Below are 25,445 nucleotides of genomic sequence, written 5' to 3'. Positions count from 1 at the left end.
TTTGGGTCTGTTTTGGTGCCTTCATGAGCTGAAGTATAGTCTCAAATTCAATCTCAGTATGAGAACTGAAGTATCAGAATCTATAAAACCACTGTTTAAATAACAACAACAACAAAAAAAGAAAACACACACACATTCAAGACAGTTTGTTCTGCTGAGGACATATTTCAAACATCACATTAAGACATTGTAGCAGTGAGTGAAAGTTTTTTTTATTCAAGAAAATTCAGAACATGATCATTACGAGAAGGCAACTGATTTCACATAAAGACAACCGAACAGACATATCAAAATCTAAACAATTAGATAAGGATCCAATGTATACAATGCATAGCCATACATCTATCTTCCTCTGTTTTTCTTGATCGATTGGTTGATTGATTGACTGAGCAACATCTCTACATTTGGCCAACAAAGAACTTAGTTTGTGCTTGCACAGTTTTGTTTTTTTGTTGTTTTTTTTTGCTATGAGGCAGAAAGGAAACAATAATCCATTTCATCTTTCCTAAGACTGATAAAAAAAAAATCTTTTAGAGCGATTAAAACCCAGCTAAAAGAATTGGATAAATCTTCTTAAAAAGCAGCTTGGAAAAAATCCAGCATCTGCACTTTTGTTATATATTTTTCATTTCCATTTGTTTGTGGGGTTTGCTTTTCTTTTTATTGAGTGGGTTTACCTATTTATTTAATAAACACAGCTCAGATTTTAATTAGAGCAGGCTTTTAGGATTAAGTTATAGATATCATGATACCCTTTGGATGTTTCCTATCCAGTGGAGACTTGAATGCACTTTAAAGTCAGACACTTGCCATAATTAATCTCATCATTCACACACACAAACATTCCTCAATATCTCAAAATATGAGATGTAAAATCATATAACCAATTCTGATCCATTCACCAATTGATTCATCAATAATTAGTAAATTACATCTTCCATTATCTTTGAATAACTTAAATGAAACTAATGTACCACAAAAAAGCAACAAAACAATCTAACATTCTCAGACAGGTCTATTTTGACAGCGTTACAGTTTTGTAACAAACTGGATGGTTGGTTGGATATGAGCAAAATAAATAAAAGTTTTTTTCTATTATGTCATGTCACAAACAGTAAGTTTAAAATATTTTACTTAGATTTTATGTGATAGATCACCAAATATTCATCCATCCATTTTCATAAACCCTTACCCTATTGGGGTTGGGAGGGGTGCTGGCACCTATATCCAGCTGTCAAAGGGTAAGAGACAGGGTACGCCCTGGAGCAGTCACCCGTCTATCTCAGGAACAGGAAACACTGATTAACAATCGTGAAGTAGAAGAAAAATAATGTTTAGTTTTCAAAAATTTTCAATTTAAAATGATGGTATTTTTTCTTAACTTCCACACTGAATGATGTCTGTACTGTCTGCACTTTTTAAAGTCTACTTTAAAAAGTGTTACCCACATATGCCGTGCGAACTTGGTAGCAAACATCATAAAACTAGACAAAATAACTTTTACAGCACTATTTGAAAGTTTCCGCAAAATACAATATATTTTTACAATGCATTATGTAAAGAAAGAGCTGATTAGGGAGCAATTTTGCTCTCAGTTTTTTGATACTCTGCTAAAATGCAAATAGGCTCTTCTGGCTTATTGTTGTAACAGAATAAGCATGCATAATAGAGAATACTATTGAGAATTTTTTTTAATGAAAGCACATCCTGTTAAATATGGCAGAATGATGGTCATATTACAACAAAAACAGCATCAATTTTAAGAAGTGATATGAAACAAAGAAAACAAATTACAACAAAACATTTTAATAGACATTTTAAAAACACGAGGTATGGCTCTTCACTCTTTTTGTTTAATATTTAATTCAAACAAATGTTTTTGTGTGTGAACATACTAGACAATTTACATGAGAGCAGTTGTTTTTCTTCTAACTCATCAGGGAATTTGCACGTTGGAAGGTGAGAAATACTGCTATCGAGAGAAGGGACCTCATCCGGAACCCCGTGCCACTCATGCCTGAGTTCCAGCGCAGCGTACGCTTGCTGGGCCGAAGACCCACCACTCAGCAGTTTATTGATACTATCATTAAGAAATATGGAACCCACATTCTCATCTCAGCCACCCTAGGAGGTAAGAGAGGTTTACTTGTTTGAATTATTCAGGGCAAGGATTAAAAGTATTCCCACAATTACCCAAATGCTTTTCCCATGGGGTTTGTGGTTTGTATGTATGTGCTCACACAGAGGAAATGCATATTTATCATGTGATAAAAAAAAAAAAAAAATAATAATAATAATAATAATAATAATAATGGGTTCTTGGTGAGGGATTGACTTTTCTGTTCCACATTTGCATGTTTTGATTAAAACATTTTGTACAGTTTGTCTGGGGAAAAAAAACAAATAATAGGTGAAAATTTTTTAAAACTAAAATAGTAAATATAAATGCCTAAAAATAAACACAAAAAGTGCCTTATCCCTATTTGATTATATTGAGTAAATGTGACCTTGCTCTGCTGAATATTTTTTCTAACTGCATCATTGTCAGTGAAGCTCATTTAATTAGTTTGAAGGCAATTTATTGCTCCAAGTTGCAGAGAAACCAAACTGCAGCAAATCACATGAGAGCATGTGAAATAAGCAGAAATCCTCACCTGCAGTCATCCTAAACAGACAGTATAATCTTCTTTAAGTGCAAGGTTTCATGTAGCAAAAAAGTGTGCACTTTTAAAATTCTATGGTTTGGTGTTAATTTAAACATATCCATCTCTTGTGCATGTGAATCCAATTTGACAGTGTATGCTTGATACAAACAATTTTATAATCTGGAGGTCAGATCATATACACAGGTAAACTGCACGTAAATGCATAATTTATAACAGAAAAACAAAACTTTAATGAATTGACTGCATTATATTAATGTTGTCAATCGATTAAAAATATGATCAGATTAATCACACTGGCACTGTGATTAATCACAATTAATCGTTATACCTAACATGGTAAGCTTGCAATATACAAAGTTGTGGTTCTTGCAGGAATTGTGGACTTGGTAAGCTCTTCCTTCTGCTGCACTACAACCATCATCATATTGCTTGATCAAGCTTGATCAATAACGATTAATTGTTAATGTTTTTAGCAATAAATGTCTATGAACATTTATTGCTTTATAGACCAATAACACATTTACTATATATGTAAATATATATAGTATATATTTACATATATACTATATACTTTGTTTTTTTTTGTTTTTCTTGGGCATGGTGACTCTTCTCATTCATGATCATTGTATCTGGCATCTGCCTGCAGTACACAATCCTACTGAAACAACTCTAGCTGTTTTTTTCCTCATGTTCTCAAACCCCTGTACATATTTTTAGCAATTTTGTTCAAGCCACTTAAAATTGACCTATGAATCATTCTAGTTCACAAAAGGCTGGGACACAAAAGACGGCATACTGCTGCACCACATTGTATTCTAACACCGCTGGCTTTATAATATTTTAAAGGCATTCATAAAAACTGAGGCTCAAGATGTTTGACTTTGTAATTGATACACAAAGAAATATAAAATTAGTAGCAATTTATTATTGCGTTGATAAGTCAGTTCTAACTTAATTTTTATAATATTCATCAATAACTAAAATCATCTGAATGCACTATGCATCAAGTGGGGTGATTAAATAAGAGTTCACTTCCTCCTACTCCTTTTTAAACAAAAAAATAGTGGTGGGCCAATTGTTTTGTTCTTGGTTACACACATGCTTTCTCTTGTCCCATTGGTTACTTGTTTTCTTTAATTAAAAAAAAAAAAAGTTTGAAATAAATAATTAAATGCAAAATATAATAGGGTCAGGTGAAATGTAATGACATTCATTATAATTGAAGGACTAGCAAGTGTATTTATTCACTACTAATCATGTGTATGACAATACATAGTGATTTCTATAAATTAATGTATTGTATTTGTAAAATGAGAAAGATTCTAAAAGCATTACATAAACAGAAATAAGTGTTGAAATATAATATAATCTTGTCATGCTTCATCACTTATCAGTAATCAGTCAAATAGTTAATAAGTGAAAGAAAATGCAGAAAATAATAACACTTTCAGTTCCAATTCAGCAACTAACTGTTTCTGAATATGTTAAGAGTTTGAGGGAGTTTGTCCCAGAGCCGAGGAGGATAGAAATAAAATGCCGTCCCAAAAGATCCGGTTCTGGAAACACTTCATAAGCATGGTTTAGAAAGCCTGATGAGACCAGATGAATCAAATTTGACAAGAAACTGAGAAATGTATTTCTGTCTATGAACATCTATTGCTTTATAGACCAACAGCAAAATTTTGCCTGGTAATTAAATAAACAGTTTAGTTTCTAAATCCCACCTGTTCAGGCATGTTGGCAAGTATACCAATAACTGGATCAATGTGGAATAGAATAAATTTTTTTGATAGATGGGCATAGTTTTATTTTGGTACAAAAGTTAAACATCTCAGTTATCCAAGGCTAAATTTAATCTCTTATCTTATCTTGGGCTCTGAGAATGATGCATGAAGGCAGCTAACAGTGATTACTTTGGCAACTACATTTAAAAGATGTGATTATCAAGATAAACCACTCTCTTTATTAAGCTCTGCATTGTGTAATTGTATATATGATAGACTGTTAGACTGTGTAAAATATATCTTATGTCTAAATTGCAAAATCAATGCCTTTCTGCAAATATTCTGAATATTTCATGCACTATTTGTCTCACTGGACTATATACATATATAGTGACTTGTGATGAGAAAGTAGCTTTTTGAGTACAAATTGTGCTAGTACAGTTCTGAAAACACATATATACAAAAAAAAAAAGAATCACTCACAATCTTGATAAAGTTATTCAAATAGTAAAATGTTTGAACAATTATTGTTTTGGATGAACCATGGTCATTTATAACCAGTGGTTGTATACATTTTTTGTAAATAAATAGCTCTTAGAATGATCTTCCAATTATGTACAACTTTACTTGTCTCTTCTTAAAGTTATGTGAACATTTGTGGTTTCCTTCACTTGGTCTCTGTAGGAAACTCAAAAAAAAAAAAATCCAAAGCAAAGCAACATTTCTATGCCTTGAAGAGAAAAATGTATTTTAAATGTATGAGGGGCAGACTTGGGGAAAAATGTATTCCTCAGCTTAAGATGAATGCAAATGTACCCTTCACACTTTTTAAAAAAAGCTATAACCTCAACCATTTATATAGAGGCTTGACTGTTGAAGGACTCCATTATTTTAAATGACAAAAAACAGAATGGTTCTGATTCAAGCTGTAAGTGCACATAATCTACTGCAGATATTTGTCCTCAATTGCTGTGAGAGAAATTTTAATCATTTATATGTCAAACTATTTACGTGCATTTCAGGCTCAGCTTTAGGACTAAGTTTAACCTGCTCAGTGTGCATTTTATTGCAAAATCTAAATCTAATTCTGTCTACACAATGCAAATTATGCCACATATTGTGTGGGCACAGACTGCAGTAAAATGTTGCATTTAAAAATACATCCCTTGATGGCTCATTTGAATAAAACTCACATATTGTATGTGGAAGATAAAATGTTTCAAAAGGTAAAATTGCTTTAGGAAGCTATGATAATTATCCCCCCACAGGTCTTCGAAATATACTGTCAGTGCTCGGAAAAAACAGCAACCTTTTTCTCTTGAATACCTGTTTCAACGGGGACTTACTTGACATCAATATACTATGATATTTGCATAGTTAGGAGTTTCGGTTTGATATCACACATGTGTAATTTTGCTTGTATCTAAACGGGATAAAAATGCTGTGACATGTAATGTCAGCAGTTAAAAAAACTGTCTCCAACATTTCTCAACAATCCAATCTGAGATGCTCGTAAATGCTGCAGAAGCTTGTACAAGTTTCACATAGTCAGCTTGTTGGACTAACAGACATACACTGATAGTGCTGTAAAAACTCTTTGCCTACTTACAGAGTTGTTCACTTTTTCTTTTCATAATAATATATAAATGTTTCTGAACATTATGAAATTTTGGTCGTCAGACAAGCGTTTGCAAAATCAGTTCTTTTCCTCACTTCAAATTAATTTTGACTCATCCCTCTTTGTTATAACTCAGCCACACTGAAGGGTTTTTAAACAAGAATGTCTTTTTCAGGTCTCACCACAAATCTAAATGTAAATTGAAAAAAAACATTTTTTTGACTCAATTATGTTTTTAATAACTTAAATACATTTAAGCTTAAGATCATAAGCTGATGAGTGAATGTTTTCTTCAGGATTTTCCAGTATAGAACATATTTCTTTTACCCATCCTTTATGACAAGTAATCCTGTTCATAAAGCATAAAGCAACAGAGCAGCTCTAAACCATGTTTGAATTATTTTAGGTCAGCGGTGGTGAATAGCATTTTGGTCCTGTCTTTTTCTTCCTGGATCATAAACACTTTTCTTATTTGAAGGAAATGGGGTCTGCAGTGTTTTCGATGTTGTATGGGTTCTTTGTTACTTCCTCTTGGATGAGTTGTATATACTGGCTTGGGAATAGTTTTGTTACGCCAGTCACTCTTGACAAGGTTCATCACTATTTTGTTTTTGCTTCCCATTTCAGTATGGTTTGCTGAGAAAGAGATTGTTCTCTCTGGGTTTGGATGTTTTGCAGCTGAAAATATTTTTGCTCATACTTTGTTTACTTTCAGCGAGTTGTTGTGATGTATAATTTGGCAATACGCTAATATTTGTACAACTGTAGAAGCTGATTAGCATCTCAAATGCTCAAATAATACTAGAACTATGACCCCAAATCCTAAAGGAGTTGAAAAAGGGCCCCTCCTGGATGCAGGGTAGGACCAAATTACAGAGAACAGGAAGTTCAAACCAACTATTTCATCAATCATAATAGGAAAAGATTATGTTCCCCCATTCCAACATATCTCCAAAGGAGAGAAGTGGCAAAACAAAATGAAGTAAATTAGCAGTGCTTGATAACAATTAATGGTGTCACCAAGAGTGTGTTACTGTGAAATAGTGTTTCTATTCTGTATTGAGCATATCATGACAGTCATGATGTTGTCATATAGCAGTCTGCAGCCTCTTTAGATTTGGTGCACGATTGTCTACCGGTAATCTTGCCTACCCACAGCATCACCATCCATGACTCTTTGAAGATATTTAGATGATATAAGTTATGACAATATCTAATTTCCTTTTGGGAGAAACAAAATATTTTGAATTCAAAGAAAATTACAAACAGGAGGGAAAATGTTCAACTAAGATCGTGCAGATAAAAGCTGATACACAAGCTTTGTTTTGAAAGAGGGGAATGTGTTCAAATGAAACACCATTTTTCTGCATCCTGAAAAGAAGCATATATATTGTTTTTTTTTTCTTATTGTTCTGTCTCGGTTATATGATGCAACGGATTTAGGATTTTTTTTGTTTGTTTGTTTACCACTCTATATCTGAGTTGTGCCATTTTTGGTAATCGTCTCTGTTTTGGAGTGCAAGTATGATTACTTTTCTTGGAACTGTTGTGTTGCTCTTCAGTTGCCAGTAAAACTGTTCAATCATTTGCCAAAACATTCACTGTGAACAGAACTGGCTGTTCTAAGATAAGATGCAGCAACAGGAGATTGATGGAAAATATATTTGATTCTGTTTTGAACATTTGATCTGGCCCTGACCTACTGCTATGGAGCCCACTAGAAATTATGTCAATCACTGAGGGATGTAGAATAGTTAATAATAGACTAACTAAACCATTTCAGCCAACTGCACTTGGGTATTCTGAAGCAGAGGAGGGTTATTAATCCACTCCATATCAGCTTAGTCCTGTTCCGAGTTGCAAGAAGGCTGCATTAGTAGATGTCACGAGAAGGTGTGGAGTACATCCTACGTGGGTTGCCAATTCATCAACAATTTAAGGATACACCCCTTGCGAGGCATAATGAAGAATAACTTTGAAATACGGTAGGAAACCAGAGTACTCAGGAAAACCCCGAAAAATAAAGTGCAGCACCAAACAGATAATGACAGTTACAACATGCAATGTTTTTTTTAACCATTCTGGGTAATGCAGGATTTGGTTTTTATGGTCCTCTTGTAGCATTTAAATGACCTCAAGGTACATCTGCTCTCATTATGTGTTTCCAAAACATCCAAACACAGTTAGTTAAAACAAAAGATGGAATGGGACTGACCTGAAATCACATTTGAAAAGCTGTACTTTCGTTTATCTCTTTAGGGCAACTGGAATTAAGATGCTACTGCAACCATGGTTAAGGTGACAGAAAATCTTTGATTCAAAAATTTGTTTGTGAGTTGTAGGAATATAGCTGATATTCCTACAACTGATCTTCATTTCTGAAATGAAATGAAGACAGTAAATATTAAAGACAGTAATAAAGAACTGTGTGCATTTTGTTATTAATAAAAATAAAATAGGTAGAACTGTGAAAGGTAGCTTTTATATTAGTTTATTCATTGAATTTATAAATGTGCTACTCTATGCACCTTCATTAGTAATTTTCTTTGTTATTTTCTATGTACATAAAAAAGCATGAAAGTAAATTAAGAAAAAAAGGATGCATTCATTTCTATTCACTTCAAAGGAAGGAGGACTTCTAATGGGGTTCTTGACAACTGACCAATCAACTTTTAAGTTACCCTGGAGAAGGACAATTCATTTCTTCCCCTTCAATTATGTGACTCAGGAGACCTCAAAGTGCAGGTTGTTAAAGAGAGAATAGCCTCCTCTAACTTTATTGCTCGTCCTGCATGTGCATTTTTGTTTTGTATAGCTGTGTCCTTTATTGAGCATCTGTAAAGGCTCAGATAAAAGTGTGCTGACACATAACTTGAAACAAAAGGCCCCAAGGTTAAAGGGAACATGGCCACAATCCAGAGGCAGAGGAGACAAGCCAGAGGTTAAATGTAAAGAGAGACAGGAAACACATAAAAGATGCAATACAAGAAGATGAAAAAGGATGCTGTGGTTGAAAAGAAAACCATAATAATTTAGGTATTTTTAAAAAATATTCTCAAGTTTTAGCCTTGCGGTGCATTATGGTTCTGGTATTCCACCACTTTGCACTTTAGTGTCATATGATGTTTCAACCTAATATTGTATATTCAGTTTCCAAAGCAAAAAAAAAAAAGAACAATAACACCTGCTGAATTATTTTACTTTTGAATTCCATGAAGTCCACTACAAGCACCCTTCTGTTTAAATAGCTCGAACACGAGCAATTTGTTAAAGCCTGAGGAACAATATATGGCATAAGCCATAGGCATGTTTAATTATGGCCTACCTGCAGCAAAAAGCTTTCTGCATAGTCTCAATTTGAAGAATGACAGAAATGTTCTAACGGTCAATGTCCTGTGCTTATGAAAAACCTTGTTACAGTTGGTGCTATTGCTGTGGTATACGTCTTTACAGTGCTGCTACTTTTTGCTGCAGATATTATTTACAACCAGTCTACAGTTATTTCGGTTTTTACAACTTATCCAAATGGAACCTATTCTAAGCAGGGTTTGTTGCAGATGACAGACTAACAATTTAGGGTTTAGCTTATTTTTATATTTTTTCTAATGCCAAGGAATTCTGGAACTCATATTTTTCACATAGGAAGTTTATTTTGATTGACGTTATATGATTTGATACTAACAATCTGGAGCTAAATCAATTTCTTTCCTTTGCACTGGTTCCCTATGGTTCAGAGATGATACATATTTTTGTTAGTTTATAAATCAGTGAATGACTTGACAGCTAAACACATAAAGAAAACCTGTTTATTTACAGCTGCCTCTGATTAATAACAACTGGAACAAAATAAGATGTAGTTTGTTTGTCATCATTTTCCCTTACTTTTCCATTAAAGAAATTATGTTTTGCTTCCTTTGCTGAATATTAGCTATAATACTAATTTGGATATACCTTTCTGGTAGCTGCATTGTCATGCCACCAAATCAATCACTCATTACTGGAGTGAAGGACTACGGGGGAAAAAAATGCAATTTTCTTGTGACTTTGTGAGAAGTGGACAAGTTGTAGCTGAAAGAGTCTTCAATATTAATGACTTCATCTGGTGTGTTGTTCTTCCTTGTACTTTTCATTCCATTATCTAGGATTTCAATATGGCAATCTCAATAGGGAAGTTTTTGATTTGTTGTTTTACATAAAGCGTTTCATAAATTCTGTTGGAGTTCTTTTGCTTCAGTTGATTTATCATTTTGGGACAAAAAGAACTGGTTGTCAATGAATGCTGTTACAGCTTCAAATATATATTGGAAAGTTTTGAGCTGATCACTTAATGATGCTGAGGCCGATATCTTATTTAAACAGACTCTTCCTATATTATACAACTCATATGTTAACATGTGCAGTTAAGATGTGAACTTGCTCTTACATTTTTTGTTATATTTTGGTACTTCAAAAACAAAAAGGGCATTTTTTTAAGAGCTTGACCTTTATACCAATGTTTTTATTTCTGTCTTTAGAGCAAATTTATTTTGGCAATTTTAAAGATGAGATACAGAGTCAAAGAAAGGTAGGAAAGGAAAAGCACCAGAGCACTCTACACCAAAGAACATTGGAAAAGTATTGTAAACTAGCAATGGCTACAAACTTATGTGTTTATTTGTTGACATCCAACAGTAGTGCCTGCAAATTAAACTAAGGAATTAAATTGAAATGAGGTTGGCTTGAGGGTTAACTTTTTAGGAGCTAATGCAAATTAGTTTTTAGATCTCTCAGTTAGAACTTAATTGAGGTAGTTTATTTTTTATCCTGTATGCATCATTTTGCCGAACTTAGCTTGGGAATTTTAGTTTTGCTTGTTTTGGTAAATCTATATACGCTTCACACTCTTCCTCTGTTACATGTCTTGTTGTTCTCAAACTACTGGTTTAAATTCATGATGTATTGGGTTGCATGGAATTACTAGGCTTAATGGCAAATTGTTTTATGTTGAACCTTTTGATTTATTTTTATAAGGGATTTTTTTTCCCCATCAAACCACTTTCTTTCCTGTCTTGAATTTAGAATTTCTGCGTCAAACTCTATCAGTTCCTGAGAATAATTCTACCCATGTGGCACATGTGAAATACATAATGCTACCCCTTTAAGTTAATTTTGAAAGGAAAATGTGCACTTAGTTATGTCTCCTTTTTAGTTAGTTAAATCTATTGGGCTGTCTTTAATATTTATTAACATATCTTGTTGATGTGCAGAGTCCACACTCTTGGCGTACTGTGCAAAATATGCACAGTACGCCCAAGTATGTGGGAGCCTTAAGTCTTCCTGATGTTGGCTGTGTTAATTAGAATTAGCTCAAATCTAAAACTTGTGTGTACCGGCCCACTTTGTGCACCAGTGGGAACCCTGTTCTCTAGTAAATTTTGAAGTAAACGTTCTCCCTGTAGCTGGGCCAATTATCATAAATTTTTTAATGAAAGAGTTATCATTTTTCAGTACTAAGCCAAAATAATTGCAATGAAAATTAATTTTGGCAGAGTCTATAGTTCAAATATGGAATAAGGTCTTTAATTGTGTGCGTAATCTAACATTGATTCAAAACACCGACCATCTTGTTTTCCATCTGGTTGTGAAATAAAACTCAGCAGCTTCACTTCAGTAGTTTTCTTCTTCTCCTCTCTGTCAGAGAATACCTTTTTTCACACTGATATTTTTGTAACTGTTTTAAATACCTTAAAACAGTTAGTATTTTAATGTTTATTTTGTTCGTTTGTTGATTGACACACCAGAACTGACCATTATATAATTTGTATGCCAATAACACCCAGGCTTTTACAGTATGTGTTATATAAGACTGTAACAAATCAGGAAGTTTATACATTAAATTATGTTATTTACATCCTGGCCTGGCCAATAAATACAGAATTATTTTTGGAGGTGATATTTTTACCTTATTTTTGTATTTCTGAAGAAAAAAAAGGAGGAATTGTTCTCGTTTGATAAATTGAAACCAGCAATAATGTTTTCCATGATAATAAGAGTTTGATGACAATTTAGTTCCCAGTGTGTAAAGTCTTGTGCATGTTGAAGATCAAATTTCATTTGCCTGTTTCCTAGATGTGACATTACAAAGCAATATAATGTAATGTTACCCATTAGAATGACCCACAGGATTTGTGCCAATTACGGATAATAGAGTCCCACCTTGCCATCAGGTTACCTTAAAACCTTATTTCCTCCTCTGGCAGTTATTGACCTTAACGTGGACCCACAAAAAATATAAAAAATAAAAATAATGCATACTTTGCTAAAGCTGTAGCATACACAAATACAACCTTTTGTTGATTTGAGGTAAAATAAAAGAAAAAAAAGGAAAGAGCATTGCCTTTAGATGCCTTTCAGCTACAAACACACAAGCTCTGCATGCACTAATTGTTTCTGGCACAGTGTCTCTAAGGTGCGGAGTAATAATGTAACAAGGTATTACTTACAGAAAGATGCACTCACATGATTTTTAAAGCTAAATTTGTTACAAGCTTGCAGTTCCAGCAGCATGACCTACAAAACCTTTATGGTATAAGGTAAGTGCCACACTAAGTTGCAATAGCGATACAAAATGGCAGATGAAGGGCTTTATATTGGAGCATTACTCTTGTTATGTAGTGTAAGTCAACTGTATGTAAGTAACTTTGCAAACCCCTGAGGGAGAGAGAGCATGGCATCATCAGAATTGGCCTTCATATCCTCAGTGGTTGTAACCAGGCATGAGACATTTGCCCTGACTGTTACTTGCCCTTAGTCATGGTCACAGGCAGTTAAGTCACCAATTCCAATTCATTTCTTGAGGCTGAATAATTATTTAGAAAACCTATGTGACAAAATGTTGAACAAGACCCAGCCATAAGGTTTGCCTTGCTCTAATTTTAAGGCAATCTGATCTTGTTTAAATTGTTGTTAAATGTTAAAGGTCAAAGAGTAAGACATATGAGTAACCAAAGAGGTGTTAAGCACTGTCCCAGTGTGTCATGTAAATGAATATAGAATAAGAGATAGTTTTTGTTGTGATGCCGTATATTAATTATTTCACATTGTTCTTGTGACCTCACTGCGTTCACTATAAAAAAAAGTTCACATTTAAAGCAGATTCTCACAAAATGTTCTGTATAATTTGATATATTATTGTTATAGTTGTCAAAGATACAGTATTGTTAACTTTGACTTAATTAAATAAACCTAAATAATGCCCTGGAGTGTGCCAGTTCTGTTACTCAGTAGTTTGTAAGTACAGGCATGAGCCCAACACTGGTGGATAAAGTGTTGGATGAGAAAAATAAACAAAGCGGTTGGTTGGTGTGTTAGGATTCAGAAATTTCTCTAAGCTAAACTCTAATCTTTTATACTGGGAACAAAAATATTCCTTACAGAAAGATGCATCCCAGATTGATCCCAAAATGCAACCACCCATCTGTTGAACACACCAAAAGCAGAAACACAGACCATTATCTGCAACTCATGCAAAAGACAGTTACAACAATGACAACTTTTTTTTATTTTTTATTATGGATGCCTTATCCTAGGTGTTTTATTTGGTTTTATAAAACTGTGGTAGAACAACAAAATACTTTGTGGCAAAGTGTTTATTTTTTATGACTTCATATCTTTTTCCACACTGATATTTTTGTGATTTGGAGCACATGTGTTATAATAAAAAAATATTGCAATAATGAGAGAAAAACAAAGGATCCTTTTCTGAAATTACCTCATTTTGAAGCTGTTTTAGCCTTGAATAAATGTGCACTGTCTCTTCTGTTACATTGTGTTTGTGTTGCTCTTTGTCTACTGCCTTAATGTGTAGTTGGAAGAAGAAGAAGAAAAAAAACAAGATATTTGTTTACATTCAGCAGAAAAGTCCTGTGGTGACGCAGTGAGAATAATTTTCTCTCCCTGAAAATAATTCAATTTCAATGGGTGTAAATCCATGTACGTATATGAGAATGCGCCAGGTGGAGACAAACAGCAAATATATGGACTTTCTGGAAAACTGGGACATCCAACTTCTCAAGATAAAACTGCTTGCCTGCATACTCTAATCTCAGACTTATGCATTGTGTTAAGAACTCTTTTTGCAGGTTATAGACATGGCAACCTTTTAGAAATGGAAATGTTGTCATCCTATCACATTTGCTATGTGAGCAAACCTTTAACAAAAATTGAAGCTGCATAGTACTGATCAAATTAATATTTATTGCTTGTAGGGGAAGAGGCTCTGACTATGTATCTGGCCAAGAACAAGCTGGACAGAAAGCTGGTTAATGCGACGCAGAATGTGGAAGCCCTCCATCAGCTGGCATCATCCTATTTCGTTGACCGTGATGGTACAATGAGGAAGTTGCATGAGATCCAGATCTCCACAAATGCCATCAAGGTTTGTATATTTTTACCAATAATATATCATGCATGTTTTTTACCATTGCATCATAACTGCACCATTAACATGATAGGTATTATACAATCAGTGAAAAACAGAATTCACAGAAAAAAACATAATTTGTTCATATGAATTATGTTGAGAACATATTTGCAGACTGCCCACAAATAGGGTACTTTTGTTCAAGATTGGAAATTTTGGTTTTCCTGCCCATAGTGCTTTTTCATTAGCCTAATAATGTAAATTTGCACAAAAAAGGAAACTTGTATTTCATGACACCAAGGGAAAAGCCATTTTGAAAAGTTTCATATCACCTGATCCATGACTTTTTAATGCGGCCCGTTCTGTAAGACATTTCAGACAGCCTATGTTGACCCACATAATTTGTTATGGTTGAGTTGATAAGTGGTAATTATAACAGATTGCTGGTCAAGGACATAGAAATTTGTCAGATTAGTCAAATCAACACCTTACTTGTGCTGTCAGAATTAAATTAAATTAAACTGAGGGCCCCCACCCCCTCCCTAAAAAAAGAAAGAAAAAGTGTCAAACACTTCCATGGTAAAAGAGTTAAATATTTCAGAATTTCATTTGTTTGCATATTTTTAATTCAATGGTTCTGCTGTCTTCCTAAAGCAGAAATGGTGAAATTAAATACCAGGTTAATTTACTTTTATCATTATAAAATTCATACTTTGTGTTTAGGTGGGACTTCTGCTTGAAACATTTTGAGCAATGAAGTCATTCACTGACTGATTTGTCTGCAGACACTGAGGCAATGAAGCTAGAAACCAGAGCAATTAAATATTAATACCATTGAGCAATATTATCAACCAAAACCAAATGGCCTTTAGAAAGATCCCTCCTTTCTGACCATGTTTCAGTAATTAAGCCATTTGGTCATTCTTGATTTGCGCAAAGAAGGAGGGTGTTGAATAGTACACAAAAAAACATATTTTACACTTACCGGTAAGCACCTTTTATGTACTTTTTACAGTGGTAGATTAAAATGACCAGCTGAAATTATAAAGTGTAGTGCAACTATAAATTTCTTTCATTCTTTTAATACTAATATTCTTATATACTAATTAGGGATGTTATGACATTGCCTTAAGTCATAGGGATATTATGGCAATGTCTTCTGTGACCTTGATATGATCCATGTTTCCTTGATATTGAATCTACTAGATTGCTTAAACAAACACATGCATTTAAACAAAGTAATTAATAAATAGATGAACAACGTTAACGTGAACATGACAGTATATAACTACTTCTCATATTTGGCAGTTAACTTGATTAGCAAGCCTGCCTAACAGCAATGATGACAGTAAGGCATAATATTATGACTATGACTTTTCTGTAGCTTTGCAGCCTCATACATGACTTTGTGGCCATTTTTATATGTATGTATAATACATATATACATACATATAAAATGTATGTATAATATATATATAATAAAACATAATTATTATTTATATTTTTTTCTAAGAAGGAGAGACAACATGGAAAAGATTATATCAAGCAAAGCCAAAATACTACTGAAGGTGTGCATGGAGAGTAAAGCAGCCACAGCTGCAGGTAGAATTGTGTCATCTGCCCAAAGTTAAATGACACCTATTCTAGAAAAAGCTGGATGCTGTTAATTTCAAGCTTTGCTGATCGTAGTTGTTTAGTTTTGCATGTATTTATAAAAATGTCCAAATTGTGGATTTTTTTTTCTCCATCCATGAAAATGGGCAATATGACAGACACTTTTGAAAGACACACTGGTATATTTTTCCCGCAATCCATCAGTTAGACTGTTAGAGCATATTTTGTTTCCAGGACAAGCAACTCAATCAACATATAATTGATTAATTACAGATAATTAATATGTTTGTCAATTCGTAGTATTTGAAAATTACATTTAATTAATCTATAAGAGGAAAACGTAGTTTCGATGTTGATAGAATTGCAAATTGAACTAGCAGAAATTACTCTTGTTTGCCATATTATACTATGTATAATCATCACAAACACGTTATAGTGGAAATCAAAATATAATCAAAATTTTAACAGAAATTGGATTCTTCAAAAGGTTTGTTGTGACCTTTTTCTAGGTCACAACAAAGCTCTGTAGAAGACATAGTAAAACCTTGTTTACCAATATGGTGGACTCAACTTAATCAAATAAAAGTTAAAAAAAAAGAAAAAAAGAAAAACTCATCGATGTTGCATATCAATGCTTGCACACCTGCAAAACAATTGCAAGTACACGCAATGCTCACCCCACCAAAGCTTAACAACCCCGTCTTCATTTAGGGAGCACCTTTCCAGCTTTTTGTTGTTTTGAGTGACAAGTGGATTAAGGGGCTTTGGCAGATGAGACTTCAGGTAGCAGGAAGTCAAGCATGACAAAATTAAGCAGACCTGACAGCGACTGCTGCTGAGTCAGTTTCTAGGGGAAGCAAGGCAAGTGGTGTTGGGAAGACAGAGCCTCGATGCGGCACACGCACTGACGCACATGTCACTGCAAAGCAGAGTGGACTCTGTGCCTGTTCATCAAAACTGATGGAGCCATAGCATATGTGAGAAAATGGGGCCTGTCCTGTGCTCAGAATAGACCTTAAAATGCATCAGTGAAAGATGAAGGGGAAAGTTAGTAAATGGTATATGAGATAACCTTTCTATGTTCTTATCATGGAAATATTAATCCTTCACAGGATTTAAAAGGGTTTTTTTTCAAACACATAATGGAACATTTCTGTCCATGTAAAAACGTTGAAGAACATTGGTTTTGCTTTAAGATGGGTATCTTTCAAACACAGGTCTCCAGGAATTCCATGACTACTCAAACATGTTTGAGATATGGCATATCAAGAAAATCTATATCCAATGTGAAAGCAATTTTGACAGTGAAGTTCTTCAGATCAACCTTCCCAGCCAATTTGCACAGTTTTACATATAGATCATATTGATACTGAAAAAATCCTATAGTCTACCATCTTATTTGCAATTTGGAGGTGTGTGTGCTTCTACAGAGTTGTAAGTCTTATTCCAATAAGATCCTACTGCAGAATGGTCTCTATTTGAAAACTATAAGCTATATTTTAGAGAGATCAACACAAAGCTATTTCTACATTAAAATGGTCTGATTAGGCTACTGTAGTCTTTGTTGTAGAGCTCATGGATTATTTGTTTTAATTGCATAGTGAGGTACTTTTTATTGCAGCTTGAGCAGTAAAAGAAGGGGATTTATTTTGAAGTTCCATCACCATGGGGGAAATAATCAATTGCTTCAATTGCTGCCAGCTTGATTTAGACATTATTGGTGACCTGGCCTGAAACCAGTGCACCAATAAAAAAACAAAACAAACAAACAAAAAAAAAACAGTCAAATTATTTGATGACAAGTGAACAGGTGTTTATGGGTTCCACCTTAGGAATAGGGGACAAGGATTTGCCACACAGGATCTAGTATCCTAATCCTAATACTGCCATCAAGAGAATGAACTACCATAATCTCATCACACAAGTTGTGTGCTTGTTGAAAAAGTAGGGCATTTGTCACGCTCTGTTCTAGATGCACCCCAGAAGACCTCTTCATGTCTCCAGAGAGAACAACTACCTTCTGACAGATTTTTTTTCTTTTAGGCTCAGATAACTACATAAGCTTTTTTTTTTTTTTTTTTTTTTTTTTTTTTTTTTTTTGCAAATTCAACTTCATGTTTGTTGAAAACAATACTCAGGTAATGTTTTTTTTATGAATGTCAGAAAAATGTGCACTGGCCAACAAAAAATGGAGCAAAAGTCCATGACAGTGTGCAGACGTGACTATAGAGACATGTAAACTCCAAGACGACTCTGGTTCAGACTGCAACAGATAAAGCAACTCTGTACCCTAAAGGTAATATTTGTGTTGTAGTGCAATAACAATATTATCTGCCAACCATTATTTTATTTCTTTTCAGTTCGTTTTGCAATAATCTGTACAGTGAAATTAAATGTTCTTTTTCTGTGCTAATACAGTATCATGCTTAAATACATCTGGAACGTAGAACACATCAAATACCTGAAGACTGAATAGTATACGTGAACTGTAACAAAGGTAACACTATCCCACCAGTCACGTTGGCAACAGACAGACAATGATCAGAACGTACAGAGGAGGCAGAGTCCATCAGAAAGCACGGATCCATAAACACAGAGAACAAGGCCTTTTCTCCTTCACTATTGATTTGGTATGTTGGTGAAACCTGCTTTGGAGTGCAAACGTCCAATCAGTGGAAAAGAAAAAAATAAATAAAGAAAACCTATTGATCAATACGGCAAAAATGTTTCAGACATTTTCTGTCTGAAAATAAGTTAGTTGAAGGCAGATCTACTACTGGTTTAGATGTGTTTTAAGATTTAAATGGAAAAACTACAATTATAAAGAAATTCTATAATAGTATTCACTATTGCTCATGCTGGCAACTTGTACTGAAATATGTTGGCTTTCTTTTATAAAATACATCTACAATGAATATTAATTTCAGACCTGAGGCCAGTTTAGATAACAGCAATTGTGTCAAATTAACATGGAAGAGGGACCATCTGGCTTGTTATTAGCTAACAGTTCAAAAGGCAGCCTGTCCTGTTTTGTGGGCATTTTTGTTCACTATAATGCATGGGTAACCTTATGAGCACGGTTAATACTGGACAATATGTTGGGGTTGTTTGTAGCAACATATGATAGCCTGGTAACCAAACAAGTCAAGTCAAAACAATTATGTCATTCTGCTGAACTGGTCTGACTAAAGACCAGCCCTGCTTTTAGCTGTGCAACACAACACAATACAATACAATACGTAATACAATGTATGATGATACTGGTTTAATAAGTCAATTCATCTGTATGAGTTTGTATGTCTTTTACATACAAACTACACATCTTTGCTACACATATTTACAGAACGATTTCAACAGTGCAGTTGCTACATTAGGACATCTAAAAATCAAAGCAACTCCAAAGTGTTATTTTCAAATATGGGCAGCGTCTTATTTAAAAATGTCCAAAACATCATCATCATTGACCCTTTTGAAGTGGTTATTTTGTTGTATTAGAATTCATACATGAATTGCCATTTTCTTCAATAAATGTGAATATTATTGTGTTTATGTTTACATTTTGCTAAGTGAAAAACATTAAATACATTGAATAGATTATATTCAAGCCAATGTTTTCAAGCCTTTATTTTTGTAAAGATTGATGATATTCCACTTACAACCCTTAAGACTAAAACATTACCTAAGATAAAATAAAAAAAATAAATAATAATAATAATTTGAATGCAAAAATTTGCATATTTAGATGACAGCTGTATGTTATGAGGTCCTTCGAAATGTAATTTAATGTACAAGTGAAGTCAAGTTTTCAATCCCAAACAAAATAAAGATTAAAGATGAGTCAAAATGCTATTATTGAAGCAGTGATTCAAATAAAATTCCTACATAGCAAAATCTAAATAATGTATTATAAAATAAAATGACTAATTGTGTCTTTATTTGACTACTAATGAGGCAGTAGAGTATGTGAACATCAGGACAGACAGCAGGATATGCAACAATCAGTCTTTGATGACATCAGGCAACTGTGCAGACTCATAATAATTGTCCTCATTTACAAGCACTATATTTTTTTATCAAAGAGATATACAAACAGATATCTGTTTGTTATTGGTATCCAACAGGTTTAGCATACTGTGCAAGCTGCAGCAGTTAAGATGATGAAAACTCATTATATAACATTTTCAAGTTCTGATATAAAAATTGATGACTAAGGAGTACTTAATTTATTATTGAATAAATGACATAATGACCAATAATGTCCAGGGTTATAAGTTTCACATGCGATTTCAGCAGAAGTGGACTGCTATCTAAAAATTGTGTCCTCCCTATAACATCCAGCTGCCCTTCCATAAATGGACTGACTTGAATGACTCACTCTGTGCAGATTGACAACCTTAATGAATCAAGTATTTCAGACTTAAAATGTTTCCTACAGACTATTCACATTATATTGTATAATACCTATATGACTGTGAAAGGAAACAAATATTTTTCATTTTGATTGTGTCCTTCTCTGTTTTTTTTTTTTTTATTGCACACACTCAGACAAACAAGCAGCTTTCAAACTGGCCTGGGGTTACTGTGTAAAGAGATAGGACAAGATAGAAGTGGCGTGAGAAAAAGACTTTCACTGTTTAGTGAAAGCTTCTTTCACTAAACAGAAAAATAAATAAATCACAGAACTCCTTTGACACAATGGTCATATTGAGATACAAAATACTCGATAAATATTGGATTTCAAGTCTTCCTAAAGAAAAGTCCAAACACATTCTTCTGTTCATTTTGGCACATTTTTGTGTATGTAGAAAGATGCAGCTTCTCCTGCTGTGAACAATATCATCCCTCGCTGATAGAAATAAATGACATATGGTTGTTGTCTCTGTGCGGCTGAACTTGAATGCTTCAAGCTAGGACTCCAGCGGGTCGGGTCATTTAGGAATGAAATAAGATACTCAATGAAGTGTTGTAATGGAAAGAAAATGTCAATTTTACGACTGAGTGTTTTTCTGCCGGAATGTCTGATGATGCCGGAAAAAGTATGATGAGGAATTAACTGGGCTGATTGTCCATGTGAGCCTGCGTGCTTTCATGACCATGTCAGCATGTACAGTATGTGAGTGTGTGACTGACTGTGTAAAGTTGATTCCGTTCATGCATGATGTGTGATAGTAAATAAGTGTGCTTTCTCCAGATGAGTGGAGGATATGCTTGCTGCAACTACCAGAAGGTCACCTATTCATACAGTCACACTGGGCAGATTTACACTAGCAATCAATATGCATACTTCCTGATGATGCTGCAGTGCTGTGGATGGTAGTGATGTGCCAACAAGCCAATGATCTTATCTCTTATTTCATGCTCCAGTCTAGTGAATCTCATGCAAGGTGAAATATGTAACATGTATGCAGTATGACCCAGATTTAAAAAAAAAAAAAAAAAAAGTTTAAAGCATTGTATTTGTAATTTGTATCTACTAAAAACATGAACATATATTTAATGTGCAGTGCTGCTTTAGCTTAAAACTTGAATGTGCCACAGTTGTAATTAGAAAGATTTTTTTGTAACAATCAACTTTGTAAAAAATTTGATTTACATAAAATTGATCTTCATTACCTCTACATCCCTACAGCGCCGCCTCCTTGTGAGACTGGCAGGAACATCGGCGCCAAATGCACTATTTATGAATTATTGAAGAGAAAAAATGTCCTCGGAGATTTTCCATGACCAGGATAGGAGAACTACTGAAGAGCAAGCCTTTTCATTTTCTATGTTGCCATAAATAGCAAGTCATTAAGAAAATGGCAGGTGACGGGCAGATTAGGAGAGGCACAGCAGAGGAGATGTGTAATGGAGACAGTTGAACCTTACGGTATTCATCCCAGTCCCACTTATATCTCATTGACTTCATTCCTTGTCTTTGTTATTGTACAATAGCAAATCAGTTTTTTTTTTTCATCCTTATGGGTCTTTCAAGTATAATTGCAACTTAGACACAAAGCATCATGTGAGGTTTGGTTTCAGAGAACACATCCTGTGAAGGATATTTTTAAAAACACAAGTAAGAAGATACAACATCCATGACAAGCACATGGGTACTTGTAAAAATAATAATGTTTTTGCACACTGCTATAATTAGTTTGGTTTGTTTGTCTTTGCACGCTGAAACATTCAGTAAATATTCAACCGAGGGTAAGGTTGATAATAAAACAAGTTAGAAAAGTTCCTTCTCTCACTCCTATATGTTCGTGTGGAGGTATGCACATACGTAAAGTGCACATCTACGCACTAACATATACATATATATATATATAGCAGGGGTCAATGCATGTTTCGTTACTGTGTCAGAACAATGTCATTTCATATCTGTGCCACACTAAATCAAATCACAAATCGCTGCATCAGTTATTGCATTCACATTTTACCTTCTGAGCTTACATCTCTACATTTAAATCCTAAAGATCCTAAACGGAGTTATAATTGAACTTTTAATAGAAGCTATGTCTATTAGCATGTTTTTATGAAATGTAGTAGAAGATGTAATGTAGAAATCATGTGCTATTCATTACTTCTTATATGGATAAACAGATCTGGTCAATCAGGCTAATTTCCCCTACAGTATAATTTCTCCATTTCTGCTGTAACTTTCTGATGTTTACAATTTCTGCATTGTGAAATGTCGGGATGCAGCTGGTAATTGGTCTAGAGGTCAAATTGATTAACTAGTGCAGCAGAAACAATAGCCCATATGGGATACATAGTCATCGATGTAAGGAAAGTAATCTATTTTCTCTTGTCCACTATAGACACTAAGTGCCCAGAGGGTTTATTTGAATATTTTTTTTCTATGACTTAAAGTTTACATAAATGAAGAAAGTTTTCTAATATTGTGGGCTTTTGGGAAAAAGACATTTGAATATATTGAAGAAAACTTTAGATCTCATGTGCATTATCTCTTATTTACCCAGTTAGATGGTAATCCTGATGGCAGATGACAATTAAAGGGAACGTTCCAGAACTGTGATTTTTTGACTGTGTGCTGTGATACATTCCCAGTCTGGTGGGATTCCACTGTTGTGTTCTGCTCAATAATCCAAATCCTTTAAGTCCCACTCGGCCCACTTCAGTCCTTTGATTGCTCCTTTTATTTTTATTGCGTTTAACTCCATTTTTATAATCTGATGCACTGCACAGCATGTGCTAGGGAAGGAAAAGACAAGTGCCACACACTGTTCTCCTATGGTCATTCAGATTACAACCACTAGTCTTTAATCCGTAAAGATGGCTTTGTCTGTGCTTAATTTAAAATGAAAATTCTCAAAGTAATTTCTCTGTAGATGTTGTTCACTGCATGAACTTCAGTCAGTAGAACTGTATGTAACTCATAATAAAATGCATTAGTTATTCCACTCTCCTGCATACCTGTTATGCGTTAACTTAATTAGTTGCTAGTTAGTTTGATCTCACAGATGAATCCTCTTATACTTTTCCAGCCTTTTGTTGCCTCTGTCCCAACTATTATGGGACTTAGGAGAAGTCCCATAATTTCATTTCAAATCTGAAATGATATAGTTTAATTAATAAAATTGTAAAGTTTCACAGTTCAAACATTAGTTATATTTTCTAAGTTTTGGTATGAAAACAAATTTTGCTCTTGTGATTTGAAAATATTTTGTTTTTCATTTCATTCAACTTTCGATAATGCCCAACATTTCAGGAATTCAAGTTCTACGTAAAGTCAAACTTAGAAGTGGAATAAAAAAGACATTGAGACAACTAAATGAAGCCACAGCAAGTTTGAAATAAGCCTATTGATTATTTGAGAATTTTTTGAAGGAATCTGAAAATCACTTCCAAAATAAAAACGGAGCCAGTGCAGAGTTTTTGAAGTTGCAGTGATGTGAATCCTTTTGCTGGTCTCTAGAAGTGTTCGGACAGCATAATTTTAGAGTAACTAAATAATAATCAAACCAAAAGCTTTTGTAAGAAACAGTCAAACTTTGATGTCATTCTTCATCTTATCTATATTTCTTTTGCATCAGACAACACTTGCTTATGTTTTAAGAATATTTTAGCCACATGCTGTCGGTTTTCATTAAAGATCCAGCTTTAAATTTTTCATCCAGCATGACAGTAAATATTGTATTGCAATAATGCAGCTATCCTTACCAGTTCAAGTTTAGTGATGTATCCTTTACCCTGAATTTAGATGTTCTCTATAAATCACCCTACATTGATCAAGTGCAATGTTGGGTTTCTTTATTTCTGCTGTTTTGTGTGGAAAAAGATGAGAAACAAATAAATGGTAAAGGATTTATTCAAGACTAAATGGATTGAATACTATAATTATATATTACTCCGAAAGAGTTTTGGCCTTGTCTGTCAACTGCATCCACACCTCCTCGTCAAGCCCTCCTCCTGATTGCCTGATGCCAAGGGTGAGATATACATCTGTCTAATTTCTTGCTTGTCAGCCCACCATCTGGTACAGTATCAGCAATAAAGGCAGAAAAAATGCCTTCCTACTTTAGCCTCTCTCTCTCTCTCTTTCTCTCACTCTCTTCTACTTTTTCTTTTCTCTCCCTCTCTCTATCTCACTCTTCCTGTCTCTCTCTCCCCCCCACACCCCTACAGTGTAGAGCTGCTTACTAAAGTTACTGAGGTCAAATGTTGTGATGATGGTGAAGATAAACTTGGTCTTTCTGGTCTACTTTGATGGATGTTATAAAAATAAAGGAATCTCCCATGACTGCAACTCAGCCATCAACACTTTTAAATAATAAATAGCTGTATATTTCTGATGTTTTTAAAAGTATTGAAAAGTTATTATTAAACTAATAGTTATACTAGTGTTTTATGTAAAGGCAAACATAATAAAACACTGTCATAATTGAAAAACAAAAATTGCAATACTATATCCTTGCCCATTCTTTTTCATGCAAACACAATTTCTTCTTTTTTTATCCAAAGTGGCCATTGTTACTACCTACACCATCGTGATAAAAAGGGTCAAAGTTAAACCTTTACAGGATTCCCACTAAAGCATATGTAATGTTTGATTCATTGTGTCTACCCTCATCATCATCATTTTGAGTCCTAGCAACCAACTATCTTCAAATATTAAGTTATGAACACAAGCGTTTTATTAAATAACAGACCAAACATCAGTCATGTTTCTACTTCAGTCTGAATGTATGGCTTCATGTGCAGGGCAATGCAGTTTTGTGGGTACCACTATGCAAAACACTTATCTATGAGTAGCACATCAGATGTGCTTCATCACATATTTTCATACCCTTATGAAGAAAAATGTGTCTTTAACTTGTGCTGTATTGAGTTTAGTCACCTTAATGCAGGATTTTGTGCACCACAGGGGACTGACAATACCAAAGTTAATTTCTGATGGTGTTTCTTGATGTTTGTTA

General features: G+C 34.1%; 1 protein-coding gene across 1 annotated transcript in view; it reads left to right on the top strand.

Annotated features, from left to right (window-relative positions):
- Nucleotides 1-25,445, top strand: part of brinp1 (bone morphogenetic protein/retinoic acid inducible neural-specific 1) — a 113,341-nt gene that overhangs the window by 54,480 nt on the left and 33,416 nt on the right. The window contains exons 3-4 of the mRNA XM_055040390.1: nucleotides 1,941-2,131; nucleotides 14,255-14,424. Of these exons, the coding sequence (XP_054896365.1) occupies nucleotides 1,941-2,131; nucleotides 14,255-14,424 (361 nt within the window). The remainder of the gene's footprint in view (nucleotides 1-1,940; nucleotides 2,132-14,254; nucleotides 14,425-25,445) is intronic.

Source organism: Poeciliopsis prolifica, unplaced genomic scaffold (assembly GCF_027474105.1).
Source record: "Poeciliopsis prolifica strain line A6 unplaced genomic scaffold, Auburn_PproV2 SCAFFOLD015, whole genome shotgun sequence".
NCBI lineage: Eukaryota > Metazoa > Chordata > Actinopteri > Cyprinodontiformes > Poeciliidae > Poeciliopsis > Poeciliopsis prolifica.
Note: the sequence above shows the minus strand (reverse complement) of the source record. Positions and strands in the feature narration are given on the sequence as shown.